The 23,445-nt window shown below is 41.0% G+C and overlaps 1 protein-coding gene across 1 annotated transcript; it reads right to left on the reverse strand.

Annotated features, from left to right (window-relative positions):
• Positions 1 to 198: 198 nt before the first annotated feature.
• supt16h (SPT16 homolog, facilitates chromatin remodeling subunit) lies at positions 199 to 22,924 on the reverse strand. Its single transcript, XM_083993242.1, has 24 exons — positions 22,402 to 22,924; positions 20,852 to 20,944; positions 20,542 to 20,712; positions 19,552 to 19,704; positions 19,310 to 19,456; positions 18,243 to 18,394; positions 17,397 to 17,569; positions 16,612 to 16,702; positions 16,438 to 16,511; positions 16,183 to 16,295; positions 15,996 to 16,061; positions 15,279 to 15,377; positions 14,736 to 14,851; positions 13,264 to 13,417; positions 13,031 to 13,158; positions 11,768 to 12,030; positions 11,559 to 11,677; positions 10,120 to 10,358; positions 9,267 to 9,342; positions 6,751 to 6,920; positions 5,124 to 5,253; positions 4,032 to 4,155; positions 2,837 to 2,911; positions 199 to 1,259 (listed from the first exon to the last, which is right to left on the reverse strand). Exons 1-24 carry the CDS (start codon positions 22,465 to 22,467, stop codon positions 1,141 to 1,143), a joined length of 3,111 nt encoding a protein of 1,036 aa, XP_083849368.1. The 5' UTR covers positions 22,468 to 22,924; the 3' UTR covers positions 199 to 1,140.
• Between the last annotated feature and the right edge of the window lie 521 nt (positions 22,925 to 23,445).

Raw genomic sequence — 23,445 nt, forward strand, 5'->3', positions numbered from 1 at the left:
TTTCAGTCTCAATAAAAACCAAAGTAGAAACTGGAAACCAAACGTCTCCGTGTGAACGTTGCTGCAGGTCTGACTAAGAATCTCAGCGATGCACTGAGGCACCGAACAAAAAACACCCGATACGTTAAACCTGCGAAGAGAAAACCGAAGACGACGCTGCTGCCGTCGCCCTGAGAGACATCACAGACCGTTGAAAACAAAAACTACAGTTCCTTTTAATTTTATTACAAAAACAAAAACAGGATTTTCAGAATTAACAGTACAACATATCTACTCAAGATGAACAAAAAAGGGACAAAGAGGAGGACAAGTGCTAGGGAGACTGTGTGTGTCTGTGTGTGTGTGTGTGCGCTGTCTGCTGACGTTTACAAACCCATTTTTTTTAAAAAAGAAGAAATGATCAGAAAATGTGTATCTGCGCCCCTTTCAAAATAAAAGACAATGTTTTATCTTATTAGCACAATTTAACAAAGACCGAAGAAAAACATGATGGGAAGTGAGGAAGAGGGAGAGAGGGAACCAGAAGCTTCTCAGTTATTATATAAAACACTTGGCAGAGGATATGTCAAGTCCTGTCTTTAATTATCCATTAATAGAAACTCAACTTTTTTTTTCTTTTTTTTCTTAACAGAAAATAAACAATGCTCGCAATAAAAACCCATTTAAACACACACACGCACACACACACACAAACATGAAACCCTGATGGATGGATGGAGGCGGGAAGAGGAGATAAAAGAATGAGGAAAATAAAATAAAAAAGAGAAAGAGAGCAAATTGATGAATGGATGAATGAATGAATGAAAGAGAGGTGTGTGTGTCTGTCCTGCTGGTTTCAACATGACACGTCACTGACCAACACAAAAAATAAAAAATAAAGGGGCTTCTACGTCTATATACACGTCGTTGTGTCTGAGCGTGTGTGTGTCTGTGTGAGGTGTATGAGTGGGGAAAGAAAAAACAAAACAAAAAACAAAACAAGAGCCAGTCGGGGTTTGAAGGATGAGGGAGGGAGAAGGAGGCGGAGAGGGAGGGGGAGGGGAAGGGGGGTTAAGGGTCAGCTAGGTTTGGCAGTATGTGTGTGTCTGCATGTGTGTGTGTGTGTGTGTGTGTGTGTGTGTGTGTGTGTGTGAGAGACATTTAGTGCCGCCGCTTCTTCTTGCTGGGAGGAGGAGGAGGAGGAGCTGGTGTCCGGCCCTTCCTCTTCCTGCTGTTGTTGGACGTGTCCTCGACGTCCTCATAGTGACTCTCTCTGTCCGCTGCAGGACGACGACAACAACAACGACAACGACAACATGAGTTTCACACAATCAACACGTGATTCAAAATTGCTCACAACAACTAGGGATGTCACAATTATACATTTTTTCTTGTTGCAATTATTGTCAGAGAAATAATCACGGTGTTACGATTATCACGATTATTTTGCATTCATTATTTTCACAACACTATGAATGTGTAAAATCAAATATTAGTCAAAATATAATTACATTACTCATTGTTTACACAAAATATTTCAAGTATCTATTAAAGCAGAAGTAAGCGACCTGGTCGTTTTGGCTAATGCTGCGTTCCAGGCAGGCTTTTGAAACCGTAAATTACAGCTTCAAGTCGTGACTTACGACTTTGTAGCGTTCCAGGCAACCCACTTGTGTTTTTCCGACCTGTTTTACCTGTGAAAGTCACTATAACGGCCACTCGTAACTTCCGACTCGTGAACTCGTACCAGATCGAACTGGTACCACTTCACAGGTCGGAAATACACAGGTCACGAGTTGCCTTGAACGCACCATAACGTCTTGTCAGCTGATGGAGTTAGCAGCCCCCGCCCTCGTCATGGATCTATTGGTCCTCGTCCCTACGTCACCACATTCAGGCGCATCCCTTGGATGCACATACAGCCCTGCATGCCGTTCTCTCTCCTCATTGGATAAAACTTGTAGGATACGATAAATGTTTTCTCCTCGGCTCAGAGCAGAGCAGAGGGACTGACAGACCCGTGTTTCGGTCCAAACACTCCATGTAAGTGATTGCTGTCGGAAGATATAACTATTTAAGACTTATATTAACACAAAAATATCGCTTACTTCTGCTTTAATATAAGACGAATTATTAATCCCCCAGGGGAAATGTTTGAAATATTCAGGTCATAAATTGTTATCTATACCAAATGTTTACATTTACTGTATTTTAATTGTTTTTTGTTTTGGTTTGTCTTTTTCTAATTAAAAATGACACGCTAACATTTAAATTCCTACCAATTCAATGTTACGTTAGTTAAATGGACCAGTATCTGTGCATTAAGCTTTATTTTTGTGCACATCTGCCGATAACGTTCCAACATCATCTTTTTGGGAAAGTAACGGTATTTAGGAATCTTTACGATTAATTAATTGTGGCGTTTAATACCACATTAATACCACGATTAATTGTGAAAACAAGTAATCGTGACATCTCTAATACCAACTGTTACTTTTACTCCAGTACGTTTCCCCTGAAGCATCTTTCATAACTCATTACTACAAAATAAAAGTCTGAAGACATTCGTTGGACTGTAATGACTCGGGTTTTGACTTGACGAACTTCACATCATCAATTATAGAACATTTTCATGTGAAAATTAAGCATAAAATTTAAATCTCTTGTCTTTATTTGCATTTTCTCCAAATGTTTTAGTTGGTTGCATCACTGAACATTTCGCAGTGTGACGCATTATGGCGGTGAGACGACTCGAAATGTTGATGGGAACGATAAAGTTTTGTTTTTCTTTCCAGTTATCAATAAAAAAACAGGAGTCTGTTTATTCTCCATAAAAGCAGCAGCAACAGATACAAACCTTTCCTGGCCTCTTCCTCCAGCTCGTCCCAGTCTTTGCCGCTCTCCTCCTCGCTGCCCAGCGACTCGCTGTAATCTGCAACGCACAACAGAATCAGTATTAATTCACAGATCACAGCTTTTAAAAAAAACAAACAAACTATTAGTTCACTTATCAAACCTGTCAGCGATTTATTTGTCTGATCAATCTATTCAACAGGGTTCCTACACATTTAACATTTCAAAATTCCTTACTTTTTCCAGACTTCTCTGTATAAAAAATTTCTAATAATTTGTGACATTTGAGTGATTAGATGTGTATCATTAGGGCTGGGACGATATGCTTTTCTCCCGATTCGATTCTTCTACGACTTTTTGGATGGCGATTCGATTTAAATTGCGATTCTACGATATTGCAGATTCTCTCAATTTTTAGTCTGCATTTTTAACATTTATCTGCACACAAATACTGTAGGAGCCTATAAATTAACATACTCCATTATAAAGTGAACTTAAACCCTTTTTAAAACCTGTACTCTCTGTATGTAAAAAGGCTAACAAATGCACATTGCACAATATTTTAAAATTAAAAAAAATATATATATATTTTTTTTAAATCGTCAAAAACGATATCGCAATATTTATGTGAATCGATTTTTTTCTCCCACCCCTATGTATCATGTAAATAAATTATGCAATTGATCATTTCATTATTCTGAATTTGTATGCCATTATGTCACCAAATGGTTCAATAGCGCATACAGAATAATTAACCCAAATAACTTCAGATAAGACCAAGTATTAAGATAAATATATTTCCATTTTCTATACTTTTCCAGACCTAGAAATGTATAAAATCAAATTCCATACTTTCTATACTTGTGTAGGAACACCGATTAAATTATTTCGTTTGCAAAAATTATGAAAAATAAATTAAAAATAAAGTGAAACTTGTCTGTTCTTCACATTTTACAAGCTGGAACCAGGAATCGATCATCAATCAATCAATGTTCACAACAGTTAACGATTATTCAACTTGCCAATTTCTCACTCTATTTGTGTTAATAAATGAAGTCTCATACCGTTTAATAATAATAATAATAATAATAATAATAATAATAATAATAATAATAATAATAACAGCATCATTTCCTTCAGGTATCAAATCAAACGAGGGGAAAAATTGCCAATTTATTTGACTGATCGGTTCATCTTACTAGAGTCCTCCGTCTCCGAGCTGTAGTCTTCGTCGCTGTCTTCCTCCTCCTCCTCTTCTTCGTCCGCAGACGGGTTGAAAGTCTCGTCCTCCCCAGACTCCGAGTCTTCCTCTCCGCCACTTCCCTAAAAAACAACAACAAAACAAACCAAACAAACGGACGCAGTGAGACACACGATGACATGAGACGCACACACACACGGACGGGTTTGTGGTGATTGATGGAGGAGAATAAGAAGGGTAGAAGGAGGAAGACAGGAAGAGGAGAAGAAAAAAAGAGGAGGAAGAAGAAGATGAAAGAGGAGGTGTAGAAGAGGACGAAGGAGGAGAGGAGGAAGAGAAGAAGAGAAGGAAGAAAGGGAGAGGAAGAGAAGATGAAGAGAGGGGAAGGAGAAAAGGAAGAGAAGGAGGAGAATAAGAAGGGTAGAAGGAGGAAGATGGGAAGAAGAGAAGAAGGAAGAAAAGGAGAAGAAGAGGAAGAGAAGGAGAAGAAGAGGAAGAGAAGAAGGAGAAGAAGATGATGAAGAGAAGGAGGAGGAGAAGAGGGAGGAGGAGAAGAAGAGGGAGAGAAAAAGGAGAAGAAGAGGAAGAGAAGAGGAGGAAGAGAAGGAGAAGAAGAGGGAGAGAAGGAGAAGGAGAGGAAGAAGAGGAGGAAGAGAAGGAGAAGGAGGAGAAGAGGATGAAGAGGAAGAGGAGAGGAAGAAGAGGAGGAAGAGATGGAGAAGAAGGAGGAGAAGAGGATGAAGAGGAAGAGGAGAGGAAGAAGAGGAGGAAGAGATGGAGAAGAAGGAGGAGAAGAGGATGAAGAGGAAGAGGAGGAGGAGAAGTAGGAGAAGAGGAGGAGAAATAGGAGGAAGAGGAGGAGGAGAAGAGGAGGAAGAGAAGGGGTAGAGAAGTAGGAGAAGAAGAGGGAGAGAAGGGAGAGAAAGAGGAGAAGGAGAAGAAGAGGAGGAAGAGAAGGAGGAGGAAGAGAAGTAGGAGGAAGAGAAGTAGGAGAAGAAGAGGAGGAAGAGGAAGAGGAGAAGGAGGAGGAGAAGGGGTAGAGAAGGAAGAGGAGTCGTCGTCGTCGTCATCGTCGTCACGGCGACCTCACCTCGCTCTCGGGGTCGAGGAACGACCAGCCTCCCTGCTCGAAGAACCCCTCGGGGTCGTCGACGATCGTCTTCATGATCTTGGTCCAGTTCAGCGACTGGACGCCCTCGGTGTACTTGATGTCACACGAGCTGAGGACGGGGAAAACAACAACACGTTAAAAACAAACAACAACAACAACAACGGCAACTTTTTATCGCTCTTTCATCGTGTTTTTAGATTAGATTAGAAATACTTTATTTAATCCCCGAGGGGAAATTCAAAATGTCACAGAGCAGCAGCAGCAAGACAACACAGATCACAAACACCGAGTAAAAATACATGAAGACATAAAACCACAGTGGACTAAAACCCAGAATAAAAAAGAAATAAGTGTATGAATACGAGATGCGTGTAGAAGGTTAAAAAGTTAAGAAGTTAAAGAAGTGCTGGGTCCAGGATGTTTATGGTGACTGAATTAATAGGCCTATTTCACGAGATTCTGAAGTGACGTCACACAGGGTAAATCAACATCCGGTCCGGTCAGCTGCGGCTAGAGCGATTGACAGAGTGGCTACACTTTTCATTCAAACAAACTAATACGACCGCCACAAAAGATTTCATCAGTGAGACTAACATTAATCTCCTAAAAAAAGTTTAACGTAAAGGTAAACCTCTAAAAACCTGTGGATAAAGTTACCTGGATGTAGCTAGGAGCATCACTAGCCCCCGCTCGCTGCTCCCTCTGCATTTCTCCCAAAACAAGCACATTTCCTCACAGGCAACATCTGGATAAACTGACAACAGGCTGCGGATTTAACGGCGATGTTCTCGCATTAAAGAATATTAAAACGTTTAGCAGCTTTACTGCTATCAGTCAGTTGCTGCTGAACGGCGATAGCGATGCTAATTTGTTAGCCCGTCGTTAGCATTAAGTTAGCGGACGTTATGCTTAGTTAGCATTAAGCTAACGGACTTTATGCTTAGTAGTGGTACTGGCTGTGTGTGGTTTGAAGGTTGTTTCAAATAATGTGGGTTTGAGTGAACATCTTTGATGATTAAATACATATTGCCGTTTAATATGTTTTATGTATGGCATTATTACAGTAGGCTAATGATTAGCCGCTAATCTTCCATTTGGACAGTGACAAATAAAACCTTGAAGCAAGAAGATTTTGTTGGAGAACTGACATTGATATACAGTAATTCAGTAACGGTTGTAAACCAGTGTACGGTTTAGTTTTAATATTTTGCCATTCAAAAGCGAGCTAAACAAAGTCTTTTCCATCATCACTTCGTATAGCCTACCCTGCTAGAAAAACCAGTATGGAAATGATGCTGGTCTATGCTGTTTGTTTGTTTTTTAGCAGTAGCCAAAACCCACTTCTTTCTCAGGTCTTTCTTTCGGAAACTCATGGAAATGCAAGTATGGCTGTTTTTGTCTAGAATTTGTACACTGAGGTATGCACATGGATGTATTATATTACGCAGCAGAAGCTTTTATTTTTGGATTCAGCCATTGCGCTTCCGCGACCGGAAGTAGTTTTACCCTGTAACAGAAACTGGAAGTACCTAAACCCAGAAGTCGTGAAATAGGCCTATTAATCAGATTGAGGAGTTGTACAGCTGTGTTGCCGTGGCGACCGTACTTGAGCCACTCCTTGATGGGGTCGAGCGAGTTGACGGGCACGGCGTTGATCATGGTGACCTTCTTGTTGTAGTCCTTGTACACGACGACCACGTCGAAGTTCTTCAGGTGGAACTGGACGCGCTCGAAGTGGACGAGCTCGACCTCGTCCAGCGTCACCACGAAGGGCGGCTGGAGGGACGGACCAATCAGAGGCCGGCGTGGAGGAGGAGGGAGGGAGGAGGAGGAGGAGAAACAGGAGGAGAAGGAGAAGAGACTTTATGAGACTTTGTTTTAACTTGTTAATTAAGATCAAACAACTGTTACTGAGGGAAAAATAAAAAACAGTTTTGACTGAAGATCAACGTTCGATTCAGAAATTGAACAAATACACATGACAGAAGAAGGAGGAAAGAGGGGAGGAGAAGAGGAGAGGGAGGAGGAGAAAGAAGAGGAGAAAGAAGAAGAGAAGGGAGAAGTATGGAAGAAGAGGAGAAGAAAAGGAAGAGAAGAGGAGGAGGAAAGGGAGAAATAAAGAAGATGAAAAGAGAGGGGAAGAGAAGGAGAACAAGAAGAGTAGAGCAGAAGAAAGAAAGGGAGGAGGAGAAGATGAAAGAGGAGGTACAGAAGAGGAAAAATGAGAAGAGGAAGAAGAGAAGGAGAAGAAAAAGAAGGGTAGGAGGAAGACAGGAAGTAGAAGAAGAGGAAGAGAAGGAGGAGGAGAAAAAGAAAAGGAAGAAAGAAGAGAAGGAAGAAAGGGAGAAGAGAAGATGAAGAGAGAAGGAAGAGAAGGAGAATAAGAAGAGTAGAAGGAGAAGAAAGGGAGGAGGAGAAGATGAAAGAGGAGGTACAGAAGAGGAAAAGGGAGAAGCGGAGGAGGAAGAGAAGGAGAAGAAAAAGAAGGGTAGGAGGAAGACAGGAAGTAGAAGAAGAGGAAGAGAAGGAGGAAGAGAAAAAGAAAAGGAAGAGTAGGAAGAAAGGGAGAAGAGAAGATGACCAAAGAAGGAGAAAAGGAAGAGAAGGAGAATAAGAAGAGTAGAAGGAGAAAGACAGGAAGAGGATAAGAAAAAAGAGGAATATGAAAGAGGAGGTGCAGAAGAGGAAGAAGGAGAAGGAGGGGGGAAGAGAAGGTGGAGGAGAAGAAGATGAAGAGAGGGGAAGGAGAAAAGGAAGAGAGGGAGGGGAATAAGAAGGGTAGAAGAAGGAAGACAAGAAGAGGAGAAGAAAAAAGAGGAGGAGGAGAAGGGGAAGAAGGAGGAGAAGAAAAGGAAGAGAAGAGGAGGAAAGGGAGAAGAACAGAAGATGAAAAGAGAGAAGGAGAAGAGACGGAGAATAAGAAGTGTAGAAGGAAGAAGACAGGAAGAAGAAAAAAGAGAAGAAGAGAAGGAGGAGGAGAAGAGGGAGAAGGAAGAAGAGGAGGAGGAGGAGAAGGAGTAACAGTTAACAAGCTACAGCCGATACAAACTGGCCTCTAACTAGAGCACTGGAAAAGAGAGTAACGACACCACCATTGACTCCCGTGGTAATAAGGGTTTTGCGCCCCGAGTGGCAGGATATGGGTATTGCAAAAGCGCCCAGAAAACTCATTCACTCCAATGTATGTGTGTTGCCCACTTGCTTGTAAATTGATGAAAACGGCCGTGTTTTTGTTTTTACGTGTCTTGGTCATATCAAATTATACTTATACAATTTGTTTATTACAAAATGTAGATTGAAACATTAAAGCAGAAGTAAGCGATATATTTGTGTTAATATAAGTCTTAAATAGTTATATCTTCCGACAGCAATCACTTACATAGAGTGTTTGGACTGAAACACGGGTCTGTCAGTCACTCTGCTCTGCTCTGAGCCGAAGAGAAAACATTTATCGTATCCTACAGTTTTTATCCAATGAGGAGAGAGAACGGCATGCAGGGCTGTGTGTGCAGCCAAGGGACGCCGTGAATGTGGCGACGTAGGGACGAGGACTGTTATGGTGCGTTCAAGGAAACTCGTATTTTTCCGACCGTGAACTCGTACCAGTTCAATCTGGTACGAGTTCACCGGTCGGAAGTTACGAGTGGCCGTTATAGTGACTTTCACCGGTAAAACAGGTCGGAAAAACACGAGTGGGTTGCCTGGAACGCTACAAAGTCGTAAGTTGTGACTTGAAGCTGTAATTTACGATTTCAAAAGCCTGCCTGGAACGCAGCATTAGCGAAAACGACCGGACCACTCACTTCTGCTTTAATGTAGACAACTATTTTTTTTTTTTTTTTTTTTTTTACTCGCCTATGTGTTAATGTTTATCTGTAAATGGTCCTCAATGATGCTATTAACGTGGGTGATCTATAAATGTCCTTAAATTATTGTAAATACCACACTTGCTCATTCACCAACAGCGCAGAGTTGTCAGTTCTTGGGCGCTTTTGCAGTACCCATATTCCGCCATCAGGAGGCGCTTTCCATTGAACCAATGAGTGTCGTTACTCTCTTTTCCAGTGCTCTACCTCTAACTAACTCGATCGTCCAATCAGATCGCTGCCTCTGATGACTCACCCATTCAGTGACGTTGACGAGGGAGCTGGAGGTGGGCTGCAGCAAACAGGTGCTCCTGTAGGGGGCGCCCTGGAACCTGAGGACAGAGACGCACAGCAACCGTTAGCTTCACGCCACCGCTTCTCCTCCTTCTACCGTCCTATAGGACGAATCGCCTTGTTTACAACTACTTCCGGGTAGAAAACCAGCATGAGAACAATAGTGACGTACGAGAGTTTCGCTATATATATCTAATTTTTCATGTTACTATATCACCGTTTAGACTAATCTGATGTTTGTAAGTTTATAAAACCAATGATTGGACAAACATTACTATTTATGTGTGCACATTTTTGTAATTAGTCATGGTTATCATAGATTAGCCGGGCTAACGGTTAGCTACCTGTTTAACTTTAATAACTCAGTGACTCAATAAATGGTCCGTGATAAAATATTTTCTCCAGTGGATATCTTAGTTACAACATGACTGAGCTAACTGGAGTAGTTTCATGCCGTGTCCCACAACGGGAGGGTTTTAACAGCTGACGTCCTGCCGTTAGCTTAGCTACTGTTAGCTGTCCCTGTCAGCTGAGCCACTGATGCTTTCTAGACACCGTGATTCCCCCAAACTGAATAAATACAACACATAGCAACACAAAACACACACAGAAATAGTAATGTTTCTTCAATCATTTCAGATTTGTCTAAACGGTGATAGGGCGTGAAAAATATGATATATAGCTAAACTCTCGTTCGTTACTATTGATCTCATTCAAATTGCATGCTGGTTTTCTACCCGGAAGTAGAATGTAAACAAGGCGATTCGGTCTATTAGTCGTCTCCTCCTTCTCTCCTCGTCTCGTGGTCGTCTCACCCGAGGTCTCTGAAGGGAACCTCGAACTCCAGCTCCTCCTTCGTCAGCGTCTCCACCTTCTCGATGAAGTTCTTGAACGCCGACTTGAGCTTGTGCCTCATCTCGCGCTCCATCTGCTCCGCGTACAGGTCGTCGCGGTCGTGCATGTGTTGGTGTTTGCCCAAGTCCGTGGTGATCTCGCCGACCTCCGTGTAGAACTGGACGTCCGTGTGGCGCCGCTTACCGAACATGATGGCGTTCTGGGAGGGAAGGGGGAGAAGGGGACGATGAAATGAAACGTTAACTCATTTTCTAATCAAGTTTTTACAACTGTTATAGAAATAAATATTTATTCAGTCTTAAGTCTTTCAGTTTGTTCTCTTTTTAAATAGCTAAAAAAATTGTGTATATTCAACTTCAGGTACGAGAACATTATTATCAATAAAAAAAAACTATGATTTTTGGAAAAGATTAAATCACAGATATGTTTTTCTTCTGTCAAGTCAATAAAGTTATTAAGAGTTAATTGTTGTTTTTTTTTGGGGGGGGGGGGTTGATAATGATCTTTATGATTTCCATTTTTGTTTTATCATTTTATTACCTTATTTTTTCATTTAAAACTTTTATTTAGTTTGTTTCATTTTCAAAATAAGAGAAGATGTCTTGTAAAGCTTTTATTTTGAAGGACCTTTATTCATTTAACACTATTTCTTACATCTGCAGACATCCTGTTATGTTTTCAGGAGGTAAATGTTGTGTTTTTCTTCTTCTGTCAATAAAGTTATCAAGAGCTCACTGTTTATTTTGCATTTTGTTTTTGGTAATGATTTTTCCCCCAGTGAAAAAAGTAATAAAAAGTAAATCATAAAAATCAGGATTTTTATGATTTACTTTTTATTACTTTTTTCCCCCATTCAAATGTAAATGTATTGTTTGTTACATATTCAAAATAACACAAAATGTCTTGTAAATAACACAAAATGTCTTGTAAGGCTTTTATTTTGAATAACTTTTATTCTTTAAACACTATATCAGATATCCTGTTGTATTTTCAGGAGGTAAATGTGTTTTTAGAACTAGTTTTTATTACGTTGAGCGAATCTCACTGTTTCCACTCCACCCACGTACAAGAAAAGTTAAACTTCTGTACAAAGAGAGTGAAAACCATTTCCAGTCTTTATGCTACTTTAAGATAACCAGCTGTTTGTTTATTTAGTGTGTCCAGGCAAATTTCGTAAATAGTAATGTTGTGACAGTTTGTATAAATTAAATTGAACCTTTATTCCCACAACAGTCGACCTATGACACGATACATACGTTTAGTGACGGGGTCGTTTAATATCAGTTTAATTAAATATTACGTACTCTTTATGTTAAATATATCATGAAACTGTACCAGTGCAGCTAAAAACCGAAACTAAACATCAAAGAGAGGAGGATAGAGTCCGCCGTGGCCTCACCTTGAGGTGGAAGTGCAGTACGATGATCATCTCCCCGTCGCACGGCTGGAAGATGGCGTGTTTGATGTTGTTGTAGAGGATGTCCACTTTGTCTCCGCGGACCGACGTGAAGCGGAAACCTGCACCAGAGGAGACGACCGACGTTTATAAGTGCACGTTTACAACCTCCTCCACCTTCTTCTACTACTACTTCCTGCGTGGTGGCTCACCGTTGGTGTGCGCCTCCAGCGAGCCCTGCATCCTCTTCTGTGCGATGTTGGGTCGGATGTAGAGGTCTTTGAGTTTGGGGTTGCTGCGGTTGAGGTTGATGACGAGCGAGTCCTGCTTGACGATGCCCTCCTTCTCCTTCTCCTCCGCCTCTCGCGTCTTGTAGCGCTTCTGCACCTCCTTGATGATGCGGAAAGCGTTCTGCAGGTTGGTGGACGGCACCGACGTGTCGCCGGGAGTCTTCATGTTGGACGCTCGGTACGTGCTGAGCAGAGAGAGAGAGAAAAAAAAAAGGTGTTAAATTGTAATTTTATCAGCTTCAGGGGGAAAAAAAATATATTTCTGACTAAACAAGTTGTGTAGAGTAACACTGAGCACAAATACAGCTACATCTAAATAAACTAGAATATCATGGAAAAGTCCATTTCAGTAGCTCAAGTCAAAAAGCCCCAACAACATTATGGTATGCAAATAAACGGACATACTTTTCAGAAGGCCAACATTTCCTTACACATTTTTTTTTGTAATATTCACATTTTTTGAGGTACTGAATTTTAGATATTCATTAATTGTAAGCCATTTCACTTTTTGAATTGAATTACAATCACTGGGCCCGACAATCGTAAAAGTTAAACCTCTTCAATATTTATACGTCTTGTGTTGGGGGGGAAGCCGACAATCCCATGTCACCGACTCTGCAGATTGTGACGTTAAATTGAATGTAGCCAATAAAGAAGCGAGATGACTGAAGAACAAGAGGCATAACAAACCAGTGGCAGTCCATGACAACCATGAACAGTGCAAAACTTCAAGCGTGATCGTAGCGGAAATAATGAAAGTAATGGCAAACAAACACTGCATATCTCCAAAATCAGGCAGGTTTTCCAGGATGCCAAGTCGCCTATTCATTTTAATGTAACAATTACCGATGAGAACCGGTGTCAAAAACGGAAAAAGGAAAAAAAAAAAAAAAACAATCGATCACGGACTTTATGATCGATTACCATGACAACGATCGAAGCTTCGAAGCTTCAATTTTTTTGGGTCAGCCCAAGTCATCATATTACGAGAAAAAAAAAAATCGTAATTTTACGAGTGTGAAGTCGTAATTGTTCTACTTAAAACATAAGTAAGTCTAAACTAAACGGACGAGAGTGCAACACACAATAGATTAATTTTCTTGCTTCGGCATCAGCTAATGGGGATTTGTAACATGATAAAAATAAAAAACACAAACAAAAAGGACACAAATGAAAAGAACTCACATTTCTTTGACGAATGTGGCGTCGGGGTTGGGGAAGATGTTTCCTTCCTGTCGGCCCAGCGAGCTGCCGGGGACGTAGAAGTTGATCCTCAGGTAGGTGTAGTCTCCTTCTACCGACATACTGATGTTCTGCAGCAAACGGCAGAGAAAACAAACGTCAGTCAATGTGAAAAGAGAAAACAAACAAACAAACATCAGGATAAAGACACAAATACTGCGTCGTCGTCCGCGTACCTTGATGGTGGCGATGTGGAACGGCGTGGCGATACCAAAGACGGGCATGACGACGGTCTCGTACTTCTTGTCGATGAAGATCTTCATCTCCCTGATGTCTTTTTCTCGAGGCATCTGAGACACGTTCTTGTAGGACACGTTGGATTTTCTGGCCCTGAGAGGAAAAAGAAAAAAAAAGAAAGAGAGAGATAGTGGACTCAATTAACGACCGTGAACTTAATTACAGCCGAGTGGCGCCTCCGCAGCTCCTCGCCTCAGGGGCGCAGGCGATTAAACGGAGCCTGACGGGGAGTTTGTTTAGCAGGAGAGACGATGCACATCAGATAAAACCCGTTTAGTGTTGATGCTGCTGCTGTTTGGCAATCACTTTATCAGTTAGATAAAGACTGAATAATTAGTTATTTTTGCGCTGCCCATGACGTAATTAGGCATTTATTTAATCTTATATTGTAACAGGCATTAAAAATAGGAGTTGTAAACATGGACTTTTAAAACAAAAAGGCAGAAAACTCATTAAATAAACCACATGAAACTCATTAGAATAGAATTTAAAAAGCTTTTTGAGAAATTTCCTTCGCCCAATTACTAATTGATTCGTTTTCACATTTGGCTTCAGCAACAGCGACATCATTTCACAGATAAATGACTTCAAATCGACCAAAAAAAAAGTGGTAAAATGGGAAGAATAAATGAGTGTGAAAGCAATTTCCCCGTCAAATGTCGGCTGTCGGGTCAGAACGTGGTTGAAATGAAACTGAAGCCGATGCGTCGTATCAATGCATCTGAAATGAATGTGTATGCCTGAACCTCAACGATCACTGGAAAGTGTCACACACATTGTTTTTACATCAGGAACAGAGAGTTGGTATCATATAGATGAAAAAGAAGAAAAGAAAGCATCAAAGAGGACGGGACTTTTCAGAAATGCGAATAAAGTTGGATAAAACAAGTCTAGATTAACAGATATCGTTATCGACCAAAAAAAAAGAGGTAAAACTAAATAAAAATGGGAAGAATAAATGAGTGTGACAGCGATTTCTCCGTCAAATGTCGACTGTCGGGTCAGAACGTGGTTGAAATGAAACTGAAGCCGATGCGTCGTATCAATGCATCTGAAATGAATGTGTATGTTCCTGAAACAATGTGTGTGAAAGTTTCCAGTGGTCGTTGGCAGAGAGTTGGTTGGTGTTATATAGATGAAAAGGAAGAAAAGAAAGCGTCAAAAGGGAACGGGACTTTTCAAAAATACGAGTAAAGTTGGATAAAACAAGTCTAGATTAACAGATGTTGCCGTCATCGACCCGTCGTCTCATCTTCCTCCACTTCTATTAACCAAACCCTCTCAGTTTGGACGGATCTGACTGTAAAGGTTCAGTCCGCTGCAGCTCAAACCTCCTCCCTCCCTCCTTCCCTCCGTCCTGTAGCGCCCCCATCAGGCCTCCTCCTCCTCCTCCTCCTCCTCCTCCACTCACTTCTGAATCTGCTGCTCTCCCTTCTGCTCCGTCAGTCGGCGCCGAGCCTCTTCGTTCAAATGGTTGGCCAACTCCTTCTGGTGAGCTCGCCTCTTCTCCTCCGCCGTCATCTCGTTCTGGGGTTTGACAACAGACACGAGTTGAGTGACGGTGAAACAGACACCAGAGTCCAAGAAAGAAGATGCGTGTGAAACGAGATGATTAACAAAAAAAACATAAAAACACAACACACATGCAGAATTACAGGCATGTGTCACGGCTTTGGATGATAAATTAAATAAAAAAACGATCAAAATGCACAAAACGAAACAAAATAAAACACTGAAATGAAAATGACAGAACGTTTTCCCATCAGCAAAGTGGATTTACAACTGAACCAGTTCAGCCGATGAGATTTTTTTTTTCTTTAGAAGAAACAATCGATACTTACCTTCCCAAGTAGCTGATAGAGTACAAAGACATTCACACTCTTAGTTATTGAGTCCGTCCAGGAGTCAAATCAACACACTGACCAACATGCACGAGCGTCGACTACACACTCACTCTGGTTCTGTCGGCCAGCAGCGCCGCGCTGCGAGCTCCTTTCCCCAGCAGCTCCTCCGCGTCGTCGCCGTCTTCCTCCTCGTCGTCTTCATCGTCGTTCTGACAAAAACACAGAGAAAAAGAGAGTGAGTCAAGTGTTCATGATGTTGTTGTTTTGTTTAAATTGTTCAAAGTCATAATAAACAAAAACACTAAAGATGGATTTCACCAACGAAAGGTTCATTTAATCTGCGATTAATATATTCAGAGTTTAGTAAAACCAGGATTCACATAAAATAATCCAGGTTTAAGATTAAGCCAGTTTAGTTTTTAAAAATTAAATTTAATCACAGGGACAAAGTGCACATATCAAAGTTAAAATTAAATGATCTGCTGCACAAGAATTTCTATTTAAAGTTGGGATTTTATCTGGTTTAAAAATTCAAAAGCTTCAATTTCCTATGAGATTTTCTACAGGAAACACAACTGAGAACATAAAAAAAAGTATAAGTATTACACAACGCTCTGGAAAAATAGAGGAAAAACAGTCCAGAAATGAAGGTTCCCATTGAAGACTGTAATAAAATATTGTGTCGCCTACGTTAAACCGAGTTTACCTTGAAATAAAATTGAAAACATAAATGGTTGCATAAAAGAAAACATGTAAAAATTTATCATCAGGTTTAATTTAAACATATTTCAGCTTCAACGTGTTTTGTCGTTAGTGGATTGACCGACCTTCAGGAAGATTCCCACGTTTTTAATCTTCTTCTTCACAGGTGTGAGTATCGTGGCGGCCTCCTCCTGTTACAACAAACAACAAACAAAAACATTTCAGGTTGTTTAGACGCTGCAGAACTGAGTGACGTGGCCCGACCCTGAACGCCTCACGGTGACGGGAAGAAGAGAAAGAAGAAGATCTAACCTCGTTGATCTGTATTGTGTCGCCGATGAACAGGGCGTACTTCTTCTGCTCCTCCTTCTTGCCGTCTTTATTCAGCAGGTCGGAGAAACCCAGACTGATACTCAACACCATGCCTGCAGGACGCACATACACACACACACAGAGGGGTGAACAATGTGACTTTAAACGCCTATTAAACACACTGTAATTCAACATACAGAACCAAACTAACCAATATCTGCAGATAATCAATCAAAAAAGCCGTTGACTTCTCACCTTTTTTCAGTTTGTACTGGTTTTTCGCGTTCAGAACCAACGATCCTTCTCTGAACTCGATTCCCATCGCGAAGCTTTAAAAAGAGAAAAGTCGCCGTGAGTGGAAAAAAAAAAAAAAAAAAACTGCGAGCGCTCAGAGCAGAAAATGAGGAAAACGCTGGCGTTAAAACTCACCCGAGGTTTTTGGTCAGCTTTGATACGAGGTCAGACTTCTCCTTCTTCACGTACTCCACGACGGCGTTGTAGGCGTCGCTGATTTTTACACCTGTCGACGAGACGGGACATGTTCATTAATTATGGCAAATTTAAAAAAAACAATTTAATCTGATTATTTATTGTTCAAAATGAACCAGAACAGGGGAGTTGTGTGTTAAATAATGAACAAATTTGCTTCTTTATGTGAATTATGTATCAATAAAAACACAGAAAAGCTCAAATAAAGACATAAAAGCTGTCATTCACACATCGATCAGATACTTGATCAATTATTTTCAAGCAAAACTGAATTTTATTTGCTTGTGTCAGCTTTTAAAATGTGCGGATCTGACTAAAAAACACAGAAAAGCTCAAATAAAGACATGAAGTTTCACTGAATTGTCGCTCAGAAAACAAAATCTGACACTTGATCAATCATTTTCAAGCAAAACAAAATTTTATTTGTTTGCTTGTGTCGTCTTTATGACTAATAATCCTAATAACTTATAAATAATTGATCGCTACGGGCCCTGAAGCCTCCACTCTGCTTAAACGGACACATAGGTGTAAACACAGTGTTATGGATTATCACTAATAAATAATAAATCATCAGTATTGATCAGGATCTTGCAGCTACTTGCCATTATTTCTTGGATCGTTAAATAACAGACATCGCGCTCAGCCGCCTTCGAGTTAACCACGTGTAACCACCCAAAGATCCCGCACTTCCCGCTTCCCGCTTCCCGCCGCGCTCCTGAACCCACCGTGTTTGAGCTCCTTGAGCAGCTCCTCCTCCACCAGCAGCAGGAAGTTGTAGTTGTCCTGCATCTCCTGCGGCGGGTCGACCATGAGCGTCCGCACCAGGTTGGAGCAGTACGACTTGTAGCGGATCCCCATGGCGCACGTGATGGCGCCGAAGTGAATGTGGTTCTTATCGCTGAGGATCAATGAAACGTCTTGGTTATTTAAAGGGATAGTTCAACATTTTTAGCAAATTGGCCCATTGCCATAATCCCTATAGTCACAGCAGTAGGTTCGTTACCTTTAATTGTCGGTGCAAGCTATTAGAGCTATTAGAACGGTGGAGCAGAGCCGTGAGCTGCTCAGAGCTACGCTACGAAGGCTAATGGGATTTCTTGGTTTCCCTCATCAAACTCATCAAATACACAATCCAACAACTCCAAAACGCTCTGGTGGACAAGTTGTGACCTGCATTCACCACGCTATGAGATAATAATAATAATGTAACGTTACGAGAGTTGTTTTCGAGGCAAATTCATGCAAAACCGCTGATGCACGTTGCCTTCAGGGACAGTTTGTCGGCAAGCAGTCTCTGCATTTAGCTCTAAAACAAATCTGTTTCGTAACGTTCTGTTATTATATCATAGCGTGGTGAATGTGCAGGTCACAACTTGTCCACCAGAGTGTTTTGGAGTTGTTGGATTGTGTATTTGATGAGTTTGATGAGGGAAACCCAAGAAATCCCATCAGCCTCCGTAGCGTAGCTCTGAGCAGCTCGCGGCTCTGCTGAACTATATCCTTTAACAAACAGCGCAGATGTTGGACAGATGTTGGAGCATCTGAATGGAAACGGGGTGAGTGGCGAGTACCTGACGACGCTGAACTTGAGGCTGTAGTTTCCTCCGCTCTGGATGATGGGGGGGTAACACATCTCCACCGTGGACGGGTCGGCGCCGCCCAGGTACTTCTTCTCCTCGATGGCCTTCTCTACCGACTCGGCCAGTTTACTGTGGCGCACTTTCTGTTTTTGGGAGGAAAATCTGAAATGTTACCATCTACATACAAACACACACAACATTAAAAAATTACGGGATGGTTGTTTCAATCAAAAGCACCGGGAACTGTTTGACCATTCTTTGAATATTAATAAGTTTGTTTTTTATTTGAAGAGTTACACACAGAACTTTCTGATGTCTGTAGTCGTTTCTCCTTGTGCGACAGTAAAAAAGGGAACATTTACATTTTTTCAGACAAAACGATTTTACATCTCGTAAACTATTTGATTTTTTTTTAATTAAACGACTATTTAAATATTATAAAATCGTTGCCCATCCCCAATTAAAACCAAGTGGATGAACAGCTTTCCAAGAGTTTGTTTTCTCCCTCTTCGCCTACAAGTGTTTACTGGCGTTTGCCAGGTCAACACTGTTTTGTACAATAAAATGAAGGTTAAAATTAGAAAAATGGACAATTTAAAAAGACATGGAGCTTCCCCATCAGATCACAGCTGTGACGTGACGCCAAAATAAAAGCTTTTCACCACAGAGTTTGCATGTCACAACTGCTTTCACAGCGCCAGTACAGGAGAAAATAACATTTCTCTCACCTGGAGCTTTTATTTCCTGATTGTTTAACCACAGCTACACATCATTTAAACAGCCTGTGTGCACTACTTTTAAATCGTTACATTTGTACGTTTATAAATGATCAAAATAAACAAAAAAACTCTTTTCAAGTCGGCTGAAACGACTAGTGTAACTTCTTGATTTAAGTTTTTACAGTGTTCACAGCTTCATGACAATAAGAGCCAATTGTTTGCATCTAAAAAAATGTAATTGATTGAAAAACTACTTGATCTCAGCTCAGACTTTAGGTTAATTTAACGCTTTTTGTGGTGAAAAGATTTTCAAAAATCCGCGTCCTTCCTTCGTCTCACCTCGTCGGCGTCGACGATCTCCATGACGCGCTCTTTGAAGAACTTGGAGTAAACCTCGCTGGTGATGGCCGCCGCCTTCTTCATCAGGCCGAGCTCCCCGTCCTCCTTCACCGCCATCGTGTACGCGACCACGGCGCTGATGTCCACCTGCGGACGGTTCAAGAGAGGGAGAGGCGTTAAAAAACAAAAGCAAACACACACACTAGAGACAGTTTGAGGCGACGTCTCAGATCTCATCTCACCTTCTCCAGACCCTCCGCTGTGATCGTGTCGTTCCAGCTCTTCATGTACTCGCCGGGGAACTTGTCTTTGCTGAACACTCCCACCGTCTTCCCCTCTTTGCTGCCTCGGATCGCCTCGATCATCTTGTCAAAGTTGGCTTTGTTGCTTTCATTCTGAAAAACACCACGGCACAGTTTGTTTTAACAGAACTTCCCAGCACTTTATTTAAGAAACTGAATCCTATGTAGATATTTCAAAAGTGACTTGTGTAAATCCATGGGAGAAATAAATAATACAGGGTATATACAGGAATTTTGAAGTTAATTTTAATACCTTTTTAAGACTTTTTCAAGACCTTCTCAATATTTTTCAATACCTCACCGCCACTTCAAGCTGTAACCATTTACACCAGTGACACTTTTAACGTAACAGTTTTAGTTTGTGATAAAGACTATAGACCAATGTGATGCTACAGAATTGAAAATAGGCAGGGATAAGGAAAAGTTTATCAAAAAACATTGCTCCACTCTCAAAAAACAAAAACAATAATCTTCTTTTCTTTTTTATGTACCGGTTCATCTTCGTTTTTTAATAAAAATTAATAAATTCACACAATTTTACAATGTTTTTTTGGACTCTTGAACAGCTAGGCTAATTCAGAAAAAATACCTTCAAAATTTAAGACTTTATAAAGTCGTGAAAAGACTTTTTAATACTTTTTAAGGGTCTTATTTTTCCCCAAATCGATTTATCACCTTTTAATACTTTTCAAGACCCCGCGGATACCCTGTAATACAAGGATTCACAGATGCTGATTTCTGTTTTGGGGTCTGACTCATAGCAACATTTAAAAGTAACTTCAATCAAAGAAACTAATTTACACATACAAGGTTTGCCAAAAAAGAGGAAGCTTCAAATCTTGTTTTTCCACAACAGATTTACATTTCAGTGAAGAAAACCACAACCACAATATCTGGAGATCATGCATGGGTAGCTCCATCGTTCTTTACCTTTTCTCTGGTGAGCAGGGTGATGGGTGGGGCGCCGTTGGCGTTCTCGTTGCCTTTCGTGATAGCCACCTGTTTGAGGAAATCCACCTTCTTCTTACTGGCGAGGAAGATGATTTTGGTGTCGCAGAAAACCATGATGGTGTCCGTCAACTCGTAGCCAAAGAGCCAGGTCTGAGAAAAAACACACATTTTAAGTTTATTTAACCTGAGAAACAGCAGATGTGAAGCGATTAATCCGTACATTGATCGCTGAATATACATTTCAGATTGAAGCATTGTAATTACTTGCAGTACAGATAAATGTCCTCACCTGTATGGCCGTGGACTTGGCGTACACAATCTCCTCATCCACCCCGACGGACACAACGATGGCGTCAACTTTACCGAACTCATCCTCTGCTTTCTGGAATTGGAAATAAAAAATAATTAAAAACAAAATTTAAAAAAAAAAAAAAAAAAGAAAAAAAAAAAGATAAGCACATGTGATTTAATGTTGTACAATAAAGATGAATGAAAACATCGACAGTGTTTTATTTGGGGGGTGAATCCTGGCAAACAAAGAGATGGTTTCTATTGAGATGTTAATGAAAGAGTGATGGTGAATCTGAGTGAGAGTGAAAATAAATACCATCACTGAAAAGTTGATACTTCATCAGCACCTGATGAATTATCAACAAATGGAGGCTGAAAGTCTCACAAAGTTCATTTAAAGTCTTTCAACACCATTGATAAGAGCACGTTTAACCTTACTATGCACATCTGAGACAATTACCTGTGTGATTGAGCTGCACTTTCAACCACAAACACCACGTTAAAACTTCCAAAAACGAGTTAAAGGTGTTAAAAAATAAATAAACTATGAGATTAAGTGGAGTAAATGTTAACATTTCACACTTTATATCAAGTAAATTTCCAGAAGCTGCTGCACATGCCACTTGGTCTCTGATGCTAATTAGCCATGGCTAGCATTAGCATTAGCACGTAGCGACCGCTAGAAGTCTAAAACTGACACCGTTGGAGGTAAAACAACTTAAATGTCAAACATGAAGACGATGTGAATTATGTTGGATTTAACCGTGGGTTTATTTATTTATAATATAATTAAAAAATAATAATAATTAGCCAGAACAGGTCCAACACACGTATAACTGGTTCTGATGCTAATTAGCCACAGCTGGCAAATTAGCACTAGCACGTAGCCGACCGTTATGAGTGTAAACTGACACAAGTGAGCTTCGATAATCACACAAAAAGAAATCTAACATGACGATGTGAATTGTGTTTTTATTTCTTTACGACTCTTTATAAAACGTGGATTATTTATTTTTATATTTATAAAAAGAAACGAGCCAGAGCAGGTCCAACACACGTATAACTGCTTCGTTAGCTCGTTAGCACTTGCGAGCTAGCAGCGTTAGCTTAGCTTAGCTCAGCTCGGTTGGTGAATGGGCTGATCGGTGTGTGAACATGAGGCGGCTGCAGCCTGGTCCTCTTTCTGTCTATGTCTGTATGTGGTTATTATAATGCGGCTCTTGGTGTTACATCTTCCAGTTTTGGAGGAGGATTAAAAAAAAGGGAGCTTCGGAAGAAACAGCGGTGGTTTGAGTCTAATCTAAGGCCTGTTTCCCCCCCCTCTACACCGTCCTCAGCCTCCTCCTCCTCGGGTGTCGGTGTGCGGTGTGATGCGGGCAGAGCAGAGCGCTCACGCCGACAACAGAGTCCCAAGCTCCGGGGCTGAAAAAACGCGGCAGCAGCTCTGCATCTACACGTCCACACTACAGCTACTTTCTGCACGTTTACGTAAAAAAAACCACCCAAAATAAAACAAAAAAACACTATTTAAAAAATAATAAAATGTACCTTCCAGTTGCTGTATAATCTCTTGATCCGGCGGTAGTACGCTTCCTTGTCCAGGTTTACCGCCATGGTGACTCCTCTGCTGCTGCTGCAAACTCCAGCTCCCGGCTTCGCTGCTCAGCAGGCCGGAGGAAGAGGATGAGGATGGTGATGATGATGATGATGATCCGTGTCAACTAACAACAACGCACTTTCTTTCCACGCCTGCTACGAGATGCTGCTGCTGCTGCTGCTGTTCCTGCTCCTACTGCCGCTGCCGCCGCCGCTGCTCTTTACTCTCGGTGTTTTCACCACAGAGGCCTCTTCTTCCACCGAGGAGCCATGTAAAACAAAACAAAAACCGCGCACTGCCCTAATTAATTACCACCACCACCACCCGCCGCCTCCGATTTAAAAAATATTCAAAAACAATCTTAAAAAACGCGATATAATTTATCCCCCTTTTCTTCGCCACACACGCACACACCGAGCTGGTATAATTAAGACCTCGGACCCCCCCTCTCTCCTCCTCCTCTCCTCTCCTTCCTCCTCCTGTGCCTCTCTCTTTTTTTTCCTCTCCCTCCCCCTCTGGCTCCTTACATATCAGCGTTTATAATAAACAATCATTATTCAAACCATCTTTTATTTTTACGTCCGAGTTCAACATCGGTGCTCGACTCCGACTGAAATATTTTACGGCAAATAAATAATAAAAAACGAGTGCATGAACTGTTTAATTGTGAATCCATGAACCTCCCTTTTTTTCTCGTCACTTTTGCAATTATATTCAGCGGTTTATGGCGCATTTTAATGTGATTTGTAGCAACAGCGCCGCCTGTCTTGTGTTGACCACGCTGCTTTTTCCCGCCATGGTGGGTTTTCCCGCCATCGTCATCAAACGCTCCTACCGACGTCAATCTCGCGATACAATCTACACCTGCAGGGAACTCTCGTTTTCAAGCCTTTATGAGACTTTTTTTTTTTTTTTTTTAATCAATATAGATTGTTTTTGGACCGTATAATATAATAAAACATAAAATAATATAATATACTTGTCTAAAAAAGTTA

This window comes from Trachurus trachurus, assembly GCF_905171665.1.
Source record: "Trachurus trachurus genome assembly, chromosome: 18".
NCBI lineage: Eukaryota > Metazoa > Chordata > Actinopteri > Carangiformes > Carangidae > Trachurus > Trachurus trachurus.

Bases quoted from the DNA above. Each gene is read 5' to 3' on its own strand.
- supt16h (XM_083993242.1), bottom strand. From the start codon at position 22,467: ATGGCGGTAAACCTGGACAAGGAAGCGTACTACCGCCGGATCAAGAGA. The intron at 17,570-18,242 runs GTACTCGCCACT...ATTGATCCTCAG, and splicing joins CTCAAGTTCAGCGTCGTCAG to CGATAAGAACCACATTCACT. The intron at 15,378-15,995 runs GTCGGTCAATCC...TGTTTTTGTCAG, and splicing joins ACGTGGGAATCTTCCTGAAG to AACGACGATGAAGACGACGA.